At 40.1% G+C, this 13,365-nt stretch overlaps 1 protein-coding gene across 5 annotated transcripts in view; it reads left to right on the forward strand.

The window, feature by feature from the left end:
* The window catches only part of ADAMTS6 (ADAM metallopeptidase with thrombospondin type 1 motif 6), a 368,722-nt gene that overhangs the window by 274,170 nt on the left and 81,187 nt on the right, over nucleotides 1-13,365 (forward strand). For all 5 annotated transcript variants that reach the window (XM_075932396.2, XM_006117000.5, XM_075932394.2 and 2 more), the window contains 4 exons: nucleotides 490-613; nucleotides 962-1,042; nucleotides 4,135-4,298; nucleotides 8,288-8,426. In XM_075932396.2, the coding sequence (XP_075788511.1) occupies nucleotides 490-613; nucleotides 962-1,042; nucleotides 4,135-4,298; nucleotides 8,288-8,426 (508 nt within the window). The remainder of the gene's footprint in view (nucleotides 1-489; nucleotides 614-961; nucleotides 1,043-4,134; nucleotides 4,299-8,287; nucleotides 8,427-13,365) is intronic.

The following is a 13,365-nucleotide window of genomic DNA, read 5'->3' on the forward strand; positions in this document are numbered from 1 at the left end:
AATTTAGCTGCATTACTTTTCTGTGGGATGTGAGAAGATGGCCTGAGAAGGTATAAAGATTTATAGAAAAAAAAAAAAACTTGCTTTTAAACAGCCATTCAGGGAATATCCAGAAAAAGTGTTTGTAGAGAAAGCAAAGGTAGAGAAAAATTAGAACATTTGAAGGCACTGTATAGACATTAAATAATGATTGTTTTAAAGTGTGTTTAACATTAATCTTTGTTAAATACTCTGACATCCCCTATGTAAAGCCCTATAAGAGCCCAAATTATTTATTATCAATGAACTAAATTAGGATAATTTCTGATATCCTTTTCTGGTAAGACAGAAATATCTTATGATGTAGCCTACTCAAAGTGAGGTAGGCAAAGGGTAAACTAAATCTCTGATAGGAAGAAATCTCTTGAGAAAATATTCAGTATTTTCAGGTAATGACTCAAGAAACCATCTGCCTACAGTAATATTTATTCTGTTCTTATTTGTTCACAGCATGTGGGTTGTGATAATATTTTGGGGTCTGATGCAAAGGAAGACAGATGCCGTGTGTGTGGAGGAGATGGTAGCACATGTGAAGCTATTGAAGGTTTTTTCAATGATTCATTGCCCAGAGGAGGTAAGTATGCAGATATAGGTAATTTCCTGTGATGGAGTGTATGAAGGTGGACTGCTGTGCCCTTATGAAGCCTAATTGAAAGCTCAAAACATGGAAGATAATATACTAGTACTTTACAATCAACTTGTAAGTTAATCAGCGAATTCTGAAACATTCTATGAAGGACTTCATTAATATATAGAAAAGAGAAACTCATGGCTATATGTTAGATTCTTGCTATAAAGAGTTCTCCATTATCTGGCATGAACACCAATGTTCAGGTATATTTGAGTCCAAAGCATAATTTATTGATTGCTAGTTGTACACAGGTGGTAATAGTAATAAATAAGGTTTACCTTTACATTATAGGCTACATGGAAGTGATTCATATTCCAAGAGGCTCTGTTCACATTGAAGTAAAAGAAGTGGCTATGTCAAAGAATTACATTGGTAAGAGTTGGTTTAAATACAAGGGCTTAATTAACTAGTAATATTTATAAAGTGCTTTGAAAATACTATTCAAATTCTATGGTCTGGCTAAGCTTTGATAGGTACAGGGTTATTATTATCCTTCAATTTTAGGTACTTGCATGCCCCTATAACTACAGTATCTGGCTTACCCCACAATCTTTAATCTTAACTTTACCGCATTCTTATAAGGTGGGGAAATACTATTATCTCCATTTTACAGATGGGGAACCTGAGGCACAGAAAAGCTAGAGTGACTTATCCAATATTACACGGGAAGCCTGTAGTAGAGCAGGGAAACTGAATTCAAGTCCCAAGTTCTAGTCAGCATTCTTCTATGTAAAGGTGGCTTTAAGCCTGCCTTGTACTCTTCTTATTTTGGGGTCAAACAAGTGCCAAACTGATTCACTGACAAAAGGGCAAGCATGGCTAGACATTTCTCTTACCTGGTTTACGTAACAGTCAGTTCACAAACATACAAGGTAACACATTTCTCAGTTAAAAGAGACTGGTGAGTTAGTTGTTCAGCAGACTAATGAACTGATGGCCCTAGAAGCTATTATATAGTTAGGCTTCAGATCCACTGATCAGGCTGTTTCGTTGGCCCTTAGCCACAGAAATACAAATACCTAGCAATGCAAATGCTTGTGAAGGATTATCTGTGATGAGTAGTAGTAGGAGTGTGGTTTCGAGCTTATACAGAGCTCTTCTTCTTCTGCCTGGTGCAGAACTCTATGTAAGCTTGAAAGGTTGTCTACCTCACCCACTTTCATTCTATAATATCATTGGACTGATATGGGTATAGCAACACTGCCTATTTCAAGCAGAGGAATGAGGGTCACAGGCTATCCTAGCACGGGCATTTCATATTAAGAACCAAATTTTCAGAGTAATTTTGTATCTGTAAAATCTCCACTCACATTACTAAAATTACAACTAAGTACAACCCAGGTTCTTGCATCTCTAACTTTCACAACTGAAGGTACACATCGGAAAAAAGATCAAATAGTTTTCTTCGCTACTGCAATTCATTTTGCAAGTGTAAAATTGCACAGAACCTCATTCCTTTTGAAAAAAATTGCCTCGTCTGAAACAATGAAAAATTATTGCAAAAACATTTTTATTTTTATTGGCAAATCTGTTTTAAAATCTAGAAATACTTTCTGGTTTTATTTTTTAAACAAATTTTAAAAATCTCTACAAAATTGTTTGCACAGAGGTTTCTTTTAGTTCTTAGACATTTGTGGAGTAGTTTTAAATGTGTATTTTAACTCCCTTTTCATGTTTAAATGGCCCATTTTCTTAATTTAATCTGATCGGACCTTTTGAGGTTAGAGTAGATAAAAATTAGGACTCTAGAAAATTAGCTTCTGCTAAAGCCAAATTCTGACCAATATTCTGATACCAATATTTAGTCTAATAATTGTTCATACAGTTATTAAAAGATAGGTAAGTAGCAGGAAGCATTGCTCCCTTCTTTTAGTATTGCACAACATTATGACTTATCCTCTCTTGTATCTCATGAGTTTGATTGTAATTCATCACAATTTGGGAATGAATGGAACTTTGAGAGCAGATTCTAGTCCCTTTCCTGGTGACATACCACTATCTCTTCCTATTCCTTCTCACTCTTTCCTCACATGCATGTTTCCCTGGTTTCAGTACCCCTTCATATATGGTCTGGAGTAAACTCAGGGATACGTAAAAGTTTGAGAACGCATTTCCTCTCTTACTCTGTTATTACACATGTGACTAACTCCAGTGAAGTCACTAGAGCGAGATTTATATTGAGGTATATTAGAGCAAAATTTGGCCTATGATGGTTATTTATCTTATCCTTCACTCCTGCAATCTGTAAGCCAAATCCTGAATCTTCTCCCTATTAAGATCAATATATGTTTTGCCTCAGTAAGTACTGACTAAGGATTTCTTGGTTGGGATAATCTGAGTGAAGGCCGAGAGACATTTTGCTTATGTTGACAATCTGCAGGCAGTGCTCTCCACAGCTTCCAGAGGCCATGGTTCGCTGTTCTTGGACAATGTTAGCAGAGGGAAGCAGTGGCCAGCACTTCCTCATGGCCTTTTTTATTTCAAGCTGTTTTAAAAGTGATTGTAGTCTTTGGTAATTTCAATAATCTGTTCAATCAAAAATAGATATGCTATCCGCAGTGCTGTTTTCATCATGTGCTCTGTTGACAATAGTAGCTTAACAAATTGTATTCGAAAAGTAATAGCTTATCACTGTTTGGTTTTCTAAATTGCCTAGTGTGATGAAGTTATTGGCATTTATTGCTATTTTCTTGCTGATATGAATGATTTTCAGTTATTTGATATTCATGCAGTTATTAATATGTAAATATTCTGTATTACCATAATTATGAATTGTGACTGAATGTATTTTTGTGTTTTGATATAATACCTTTTTATCTTCCATGCTATCTGACCTCAGAACAGAATCACTGAGAAATTATCTGGGATATGCAGGCTTTTCTGATTTTGAGCATTAATGTCCTTCTGGGTACGGGCTTCTAAAGTAAATTAACAAAGTAAAGGATAAGGAAGTAAGCACTGGTTGGGGACCAGCTTTGAAACTCAATCTAGCTCTTCGTTGATCTTACACACACTCACTTTTATTGTGCCCACACTCCTAATGGCAGGGGTACCAAGACTTTGATCTACTGGTGGGTACATAGCAACTCATAGATTTAAGAGGCACGTCTAATTTGCCTGTAATGGAGCAGATTCACATGTCCCCAGCTGTAGTACAGAGTGCAAGGCCTATTGATGAAAATTCTAGCACACTCAGATCTATCTTGATCTGTTCTTGCCGATTCCTGTAGTCTCTGCAGATCACATCTGCCACTGGAGATGATAGTCATACTCACTATTGTAGATCTCCATGGATCACACTTGAGTCATTCTGCCAAAGGAAAAGTAGGTTTTAAACTACTTTGAAACCAGTTATCCAGAGCTAAAGTAGGCATACTTCTATCACATTACAGTTTAGTTTGCAATGACTTCTGAATTATAAATGCTGCTTCCAATTTTTAGGTGGTTTGTATTTTTTTTTTAAGCTTTAAAATCTGAAGAGGATGACTATTATATTAATGGCGCCTGGACTATTGACTGGCCTAGAAAGTTTGATGTCGCTGGGACAGCTTTTCATTACAAGAGGCCAACAGAGGAACCTGAATCTTTGGAAGCTTTAGGCCCTACTTCAGAAAATCTCATAGTCATGGTAATGTTATAATTAATATCTTTCTGAACTGAAACATGAGTTTTTATGTTCCAAATAACGGGGGCTAGGGAAGGAATAAGCCGAGTAAAATTGCATGGAAAAGGAGTATGGCGTGCATAGTTCTTGCACTTTGAAAGCACCTCCAACTTTGTCTTCCGGAATCTGATGGGATAGTGCTGGGAATAAAGAAGAGGACTAATAACAAACTGTTGCATTACCAAGATATCTACAGAAAATATCAGCAAAAGTTTGCACACTCCTCAAGCCATAGGTGGGATCCTGCCTAGCTTTGTTTGCTTCCTGGTCCTTACAGTTATGGCAACATAAATTGCAAACTGGTGTGGTCATACCTATTGGTGGTATATGAAAATGTAAGATAAATTATGTGACAAATGCATTAGGCTGTGTTGTAATGCCTTTATTCACAAAGGGTAATACCTTACTCCAGAGGTAGCCCTCTTGATTTCAGTGAATCTAATTATGGTATGAGGTGTCATAGTCTGTCTCATAGTAAATTCCCTGACTGTGGACATTCCTGCCCATGCTCCCAACAATGTGAAGCCTATTTTGCCTCTTGTAGTTATAGAGAGGCTAGAAGTGGTTATGTGGAGGAGAGGTGCCAACTGCGTTAACTACTTTTTTCATCAACTCAGCACCAATGATATCCCTACTGAAAAAGTGTCCATCATTTTGCTCTCTTGCAGAATTGAGCATATGACTCAAAGTAATTTATAACTGGAGGTATAGTAGGGTGAGAAATATCTCTGAGACTCATTGAAGCTGCTTTATGTTAACATATTCTGTAGTTGTTAGCAGCAGCAATAAAAAATGTCAGGTTGAGAATTCAAGGCTAGATTGCCTTTAAGACAGTGGTTCTCAAACTGTGGTCCGTGAACCACTAGTGGTCTGCAGCTTGAGCTCAGCCCCTTCCTCCCTTTCCCCACACAACAGAGAGCCCGCACTGTCACTCACTGCTTCCCGTGGGGGCTGAGGGGAAGGGAAGAAAGCCTTTAGCCTCCCCGCCAGACTCAGCTTATGGGGAAGAAGTCGAGCCAGAAGCTGCTTCCCTGGCTGGGGGAACAGCAGCATGGATGCACTGCTTGGAGGCATTTGGCCAATGGGAGCAGCAGGAGGCCATGCTTGGGACACTGTGCCTGGCAGCGATGTGGGGTGTGAAGTTAGGTAAGTGCCCTCCTTCCCCTTATGCCCAGAACCTACGCCCCCTCCCCTCACCACTTCCACTGAGACCTCACATCCCCGCCTGCTCCTGCAGTCTCCTCCCTGGCCAGACACTCTACCCACTCTTTTCCTATACCTACCCTTTCTCCTACACCCTCCCTCCTGGCCACATATTACACCTTCCCTTGCCCCTGCCACCTCCCCCTTTGCCACACACACTAATCACAGGCTGGTCCTGTACCCTACCTCCCATCCAGATCTCATACTCTCACCTCCTCCTGCATCCTACTTCCCTTCCAGATCTTGCACCCCATCCCTATGTCACTCACTGGCAGCCCTGTCCCACATACTGAATTCCTCATTTTATCCCCATTCCAGAGCATAGGGTTGCCCATAAAATCCACTAACCCCGGAACCCCAGAAGAGTAAATTTGGCCTATGGGACGCCCTGAACTTTAGTCCTCCTTGTCTTTGCCCCTCACCCTGTGGTGCTGGAGCACCTGAGGTGTGAAGTGTCTCAGTTGGGGGCCAAATCTATGAGGCTTGGGAGGTTTTGAAGGGGTTGTTTTGCTTCTCACTTGTATGATCCTCAGCTGATTTTTCTGTGGGTCAGTGTCCCCCGACCCAAAAAAGGTGCCTGCCATAAATAAAGACAGCATTGAAAACATTTTGTTGGACATAAATGAATATTTTATTTTATTTTATTTTATTTTATTTAAAATTAAGTTTGCTAAACTAATGTGAGAAAGTTAAAATGCTTAATCTGTTTAATAATTTAAATTAATATTTTCTTTCTTACTGGTTAAATTAAACAATTCTCCTTTGCTACAGCGCCAGCAAAATGGCTCGGGCATAATTATGTAATTTACGGCATTTCCATTAGCAACTGGTGGTCTGTGGAAAGGTTTGCATTGAGCCAGGTGGGCCGCATGCCAAAAAGTTTGAGATCCACTGCTTTAAGGCATGTAGCCCGGGGGAGAAGTATAATGGAATTTATGTGAGTAAGACTTGCCAATCTGACTAGAAGGTTCTAGGTTTGTCCTCCATAGCCCGAGTTGCATAAATTGAGAACTATGGAGTTCTATTTCTGGAGGTGGATCTGGAGCCACACTCACAATGAGGGTAGTACTGAATTAAAACAAATTTTCTTATGGCAGGAATTAAGATGGCAAACAGAAGATACAGCTCCGATTACACAGATTGATTGAATCACCTCTGAGGGTTACATTAACAAAAATCTGGATATATAATTTGTGCTTAACTGAGTATACAGATAAAGTTACCTAATATAATACCATACTCTCACCCTTCTCACTGAAGGCCGAGCATGGAAGGACCAGCCTCCCTCCACTTGTGGGACTTTAGTGCAAGGTGGAGTATGGAAAACTTAGAAGCAAGATTTAGATAGAACAAGTAAAGTGAAGCAAAGAGCTTAAATGAAGTGAAAGATGCTTGGTGAGGAAACAGAGCTTGTGCCTGTGCCCTAAGCTTCCTTATTCCATAGCTTTTATCCCTCTTTTTGTGTCATAATACCCAACCTCCAAATTAACCAAAAATAGATGTCCGCACCCTGAGATTTTGTGAGTACACCTTCTTGATTGGATGGTAATATTGGGACATCTTTTGAATATGCATGAATAAAATCACCTGATGTTCCCTTGGACTTGTTCCTGGACATAGACAAAGCACTTGTTCCTGGACATAGAAAAAGCAGGAACTTTTGCAGTTAGATAGAGAGGACTTGTTTCCTTAACCCAAGATGTCAGTTAGCTGGGATTTGCAGTTTTAGGTTTATTTTAGGTCCTTACAAGGCACTGAGTCGCATACCCCATCTGTGTACTGATTGACCCAACCGAAGTTTTTGCCACAGGGTCTGTCATAATTTCTGAAAGATATTTAAAACATTTAATTTCTAAAAGGTAATTTAAGCCTTAATTATCACACAACACTACTGCTGAAGCCAACTCATATAGGATAAGTCAAATCTTGCAGGACGTGCATTTCTGGCATTACAATTAAAATATGGAAATAGGAACGGGATAGGAAAAGATATTGCTTGGCAGGCTACAGATATATCACTGTACTGAGCAGATGTCATGTGAAGGAACCAGAAGAAGAATTATAGATGGTTTCACTTGCTGATCTGTGGTGTTCATCTGCAGCAGGAGCTCTGCCCGTCTGTGAAAGGCACCAGTGTTCATTCTTATGTGCCCAGCCAGCTGCACTGGCTTTTGCTAGGGGTGCTAGGGAAATGAGTCCACCCTCACGTACCTTCCTATTAGAAGTTAGTGCCGTTACTAATTCCAGATAGGAGTATTATTAGTAATTTTTATAGTGTGAAACCATGTAGAAACCCCTAAACTGGTAAGTGTTTTATTAATTCTCTAGCCATGTTGTGGATAGTCCCAGCACAGGAGTTCAATATGGGGGTTTGAAGATTGTTGCCCACGTACACAAGGTCAGCCACAATTAAATCCCTTAATATTTTCTGACACCTTGACACCGCCATGAAGGAATTGAATGTAGCAAGGACCAGAAGCTTAAAATCGTTAATATGTCAGAAACACATGTTGTTATGGAAAAAAATCCAAAGAAAAAAACCCACACCTTATACAGTGGGAAAAGTGTGTGTGTGTGTGTGTGTATGTACACAGTGGGAAAAGAGTGTGTGTCTGTGTGTGTATTAGTCCAGATTTCTTTTGGGAATATTTGCAAGAACTGTTGTGGCTTGTTTATAACATGTACCCAGTTTAAATAATCTCTCTCTGTTTGCATGTTTTAATGGTATAACCAGTTGTTTTCAACTGCAGATTCTGCTACAGGAACAGAATTTGGGGATAAGATATAAATTCAATGTTCCCATCTCTCGTACTGGCAGTGGAGACAATGAAGTTGGCTTTACATGGAGTCACCTGCCTTGGTCAGAGTGTTCTGCCACTTGTGCTGGAGGTAAGACATATATCAGGCAGTCAAGCTGAAGGATCAATAGAATTATAAAACATTACATTATTTATATATGTTTAGGTAACTAATTGAAAACATTTATTTCAGGTTTGCGTCAAGCCTTACTTTAGTAAAAAAAAAAGTTTCTTTTGACTATTAGGGTTTTTTTCAACTTCATGTAATTTGTACAAATTTGTTGATTTAGTACAGTAGTCCTTGGCACAGTATCTGTCTGCTCGTGTGTCTCCTGAGAGTTTCTTGAAGCTGGCATGCTTGCTTATCACAGGAGCTTTCTTGATAAGACATCTGAAGTTTTATGTAAGGAAATAAACAAGACTCAGAAGGTAAATAAAAGCTATCTGTAACAAAGGGGAGAGGGATGTACTTGATATGATCATAGGCAGGCCCTCCTATCTTCCAACCACCAAAGTTAAGGTTTCATACTGGCATTCTTTCAATAGCAGATGTTTCACTACTGGATGATACTTCCCAGCCCATAGCAGTTTCTGAGATTCACTGGCTATTGGCAGTGGTGGGGGATTTGTGGGTTGTCCCATGTGAGTTCATCATGGGTGCTTTTTGCCCACAATTTACTGTATTCCTAATCCTCCTCCCTCTAGTGGCCACCAATGCAATTCTTTACCTCTGGCTGGGAGAGCAGGACAGTTGGCTTCCTTCAAAGCCAACACCATTGCTGCTGCATGGACTGGTGAGTAGAAGTGCTGTGAGAGCAGCATCTTTCTTCTCTCTGGAGACTAAATTCATCGCCTCCACCGCAAACATCAGTTTCAGAAGACAAGAGAGTGAGCGTTTTAAATCCGTCTCTGCACCTTTTGTAGTTCATGTCCTTGTATCAAGGGGAAATGATTCCTTTTTTTATTTAAGGATGACTAATACTGAGAGAGGGGAATATAAACAAAAATTACTCTCAAATCCAAGGACTTACATTCTTTTTCTTGCTATTGAAGATTTTTGTATTTAGAGCTTTCTCCCTCACAGTATCCTTCTGTTAGATCAATCCTGGGGTGGTGGTTATTACTGGCTTATTATTTATGTTCCACAGTGTACTCAGCATTGCGCAGAATGCAAACAAAGATACAGTCCTAGTCTGTAGTGCTACCTAGAAAAATAGTTCAGACAAAAATACACTGGGAGATCAAAAGAATGGCGTTAACTTTGTGTCGTCTTTGTTGTTTGTCATAGATTTTTTGTGTTGCATAATAGTGTGAGTGACAGAATTTTTAGTGATCTGTATTAGCATTTGTGAGCCTTGTAGAAGAATTATGGTTTAAGGGGGAAGTTCAAAGAAAGATGTAGAGTGCCTATCTCATTAGAATAGAAAGCCAGTATCAATCATTAGAAGGTGATTAGTAATGGCAAATCCCACGTTCATGATATAGTGAGTGAAATCCTGACCCTACCAAAGTCATTGGCAAAATTCCTGTTGACTCAGTAAAGCCAGGATTTTGCTCTAGCATCTTCATAGAAATGACTCTAATGTCACAAATTCAGTACTACATGGGAGCAAAAGATTAGTTGTGAAGGAGCAAACCTTTGTTTACTTAATGATGCTATGTTGGCCTCCGTCGGTCAGTTGACCATGGATGACGTATCCTAGTTCTCATCTTGGTTCGTGTCGAATTGTCTGGGACAGCGTCGGGGACAGCGTCGTTGGTGGCTGAAAAGGCCAATCCGGGACAGGCATTCTTTGCCGCAGAAGTCGCAGCTATAGGTGGTTCCCTGGCTGTTGTTGTTGCGTAACTTCCTGCGGGCTCGCATTTCTTCTGATGCACGCATCATGTTCGTTTCGCCTGACTTGAGCTGTGTGGTCAGGGTGCCCCTCCTCTTTGGGCGGTCTGCTGCGAGGTCTTCCCAGGATTGCGTGTTTATGTCGATGGCTTTCATGTCCCTCTTCACGACATCTTTAAATCGCAGGTTCGGGCGCCCTGTGGTTCTCTTCCCAGATGCTAAGATATTAGTATTTAATCTGTAAACAATGTATGAAAAAATGAAAAGTAAATAAATTCCTTATGCCCTAAAATGATTTACCTTAATCCAAAAGTCCCTTATTAAGTATTTGATGATGGCTAAACCCAGGCTCTTTTCTTTGTCTTCTTTCTTTTAGTTTAATGTGAGAAAATATTGTGGTGACTGATTTTCTTTAAGGAAATGAAGACTCTTTTCAGGGAATAATTGTTTCGCTGTAGCCATAATTCATATTATGAATTTTTTTATTGCAGTTTATGAAACACCTTTTGCTATATGCCAACAGAAGTCAGGGATACGCAATTAAATAGAGGCTGTGTCAGGGAAAAAGAGAAGTGTAGTTGTAATTGTCACTGGAAGAATAGGTTAATAAAATAGCAAGTATGGAAAAATCCTAGAAACACTGCAGTTTTGGTTAAAGAATTCATTATTTCTTGTGCAACCTTAATTTAGTCTCCTTGTGTGTATTAATTATAATATAGTCTTCAATTTACATGATCTTGGGCTATTTTTTCCAGAGGATTCTTGCCTCATTCAGTGTATAGGGTGGACAGTGCTCAATTAACAAGTAACGATTCAATATTTTGTTTTATCCTCTTTGTTCAGTGTGTGACCTTAAGTATTATTTACTGCATACTATTTCAAACACACTCATGATGACCAAATTATAAATTTCCTCATAGGCTGTTCTGTGGCACACATCACTCTATGTAAGTGGTTCAAATATGTGAATTAATATTCACAAAAACTCCATGATACAAAGAAGAAGTATATTATATCAATTTTAAAGATGGGGAACTGAGGCACAGAGGAATTAAAAAAAAATCCTCTGTTTTGGGGTGCCTGATTTGAGATGTGTAGAACCTAATTTTTCAGGGTTCTTAGTATTATATAGAATAGTGATAGAGATGTAGCCGTGTTAGTCTGGTGTAGCTGAAACAAAATACAGGACTATGTAGCACTTTAAAGACTAACAAGATGGTTTATTAGATGATGAGCTTTCGTGGGCCAGACCAAAAAATCGCACCAAAAAATTCCCACTCATGACCACCCAGGGTTGCACTAGCATGGGTTTATTGTTTGAGGAATTAGCACTCTACTGTATGCACTACAAAAATAGAGCTGCCACCAAAGGTTTAAACTAACGAGGGAACCAGATATATCTCTCTCACACACACAAACTATGGAACTGGTGCAACACACACCATGTCAACCCTATTGCCACTTACCTTCCCGGGAAACTCAATGTGATGGCGGACAACCTCAGCCATATCTTTTCAGACCAGCACGAGTGGAAACTAGATAATTGAGCCCTTCGAGATGTCTTTCACAAATGGGGCCAACCCAAGATAGACTTGTTTGCAACCAAGTCCAACTGAAAATACCACCTATTCTGTTCCAGAGCAGCCCTGGGCAGAGGTTCTTTAGGGGATGCTTTTCTCCTAGAGTGGGACACCCCTCTTCTATGTGTGTTTGCACTGCTACCTCTGATTCTCCAAGTGATAATGAAAATCAGACAAGACCGAGCCTGGTAACTCTGGTTGCACCATCATGGTCCAGACAGACCTCGTCCCCTTACCTGCATAAGTTAGCGATTGCAGATTCTCACATATTCCCTCTGCATCACAACCTCCTGACTCAATACCACTGCAAACTTTCCATCCCAATCCGGGGTAAACGTCACCTGAAGTCATGGCTCCAGGATGTTGAAATTATCTGTTTTGACAGGGTAAAACAAATTCTCATCAACACTGTGAGGGAATCCACCAGAAAAAGCATACATTTATAAGTGGGTGAGGTTTTTACAATGGGTAAAACAGAACCATCATATCCCACCGTATACCATTCCCATACCAATGATATTTGACTGCCTCTTTGGACTAAAGGAAGCAGAACTGTTTTTTAACACAATAAAAGTTCACACTGAGGTCATCGCAGCCTTCCACAATACCACTGATGGCACTTCTATTTCGCACATCCCATCACCAAGTATTTCCTTACAGACCTTCAAAATACTTTCTTGTCAGTACGTCCACCGACTTCTATATGGTAACTGAATCATGTCCTGAAGAGTCTCACCAAGCCACCCTTCGAACCACTAGCCATCTGTTCCTAGCAACATCTCTTCATGAAGGTGGCTTTTCTAGTATCCATTATCTCCAGCAGGACAGTGATCGAGTTGGCAGCACTAATGTCTGTTGAAGCAAAGGTGTCTGACCTGCCATATTCTGTGTTCACTGAGAACAGAGTAATCCTCAAAGCCATCCCAGATTCCTCTCAAAAGTCCCAACACATATGCTTACCTGTGTTCTGTCCCAAACCACACACCGATCCAACACAAGCCACGCTGCACACCTTAGATGTCCGGAGAGTGCTTGCCTTTTATCTCAACCGAATGAGAGTCTAGAAAATATCGACAAGACTCTTCTTATTGTTTGCAGAGCTCTCAAAGGGTCAAGCCAACTCCTCTCAAAGAATTTCCAAATTGATCTTGTCTTTTGTGGTCTTGTTACACCATCCACAACAAGCAGCTACCGAGTCCCATAACAGCTCACTCCACCAGAGCAGTGGCTTCCACCACAGCCTTCCTGAATAATGTGCCACTAGAGGACATTTGCAAGGCATCAACTTGGTCTTCCAACCACACTTTTGCACAACATTACACTCTTACCTTCGCTATCGCTCCATCAAGATCAGTTGGACAAGTGATGCTGTCCACAATTTTGAGGACAGGCCTTCAAATTCACCTCCACAATATGAACATTGCTCTGTAGTTTCCCAAGTGGAGCACCCACCAGGACCTCGCTCGAAGAAAAAAAGAGAGTTACTCACCTTGGTCAGTAGCAGGGGTTCTTTGAAATGTGTGTCCCTATGGATGTTCCACTACTTTCCCTCCTTCCCCTATTTTGGAGCCTCTTTAGGGCTAGAATCAAGATAGAGAAGGAATGGAGGTGCTGTG

The sequence above is a fragment of the Pelodiscus sinensis genome, chromosome 6 (assembly GCF_052426305.1).
Source record: "Pelodiscus sinensis isolate ZL-2025 chromosome 6, ASM5242630v1, whole genome shotgun sequence".
Classification (NCBI taxonomy): Eukaryota; Metazoa; Chordata; order Testudines; family Trionychidae; genus Pelodiscus; species Pelodiscus sinensis.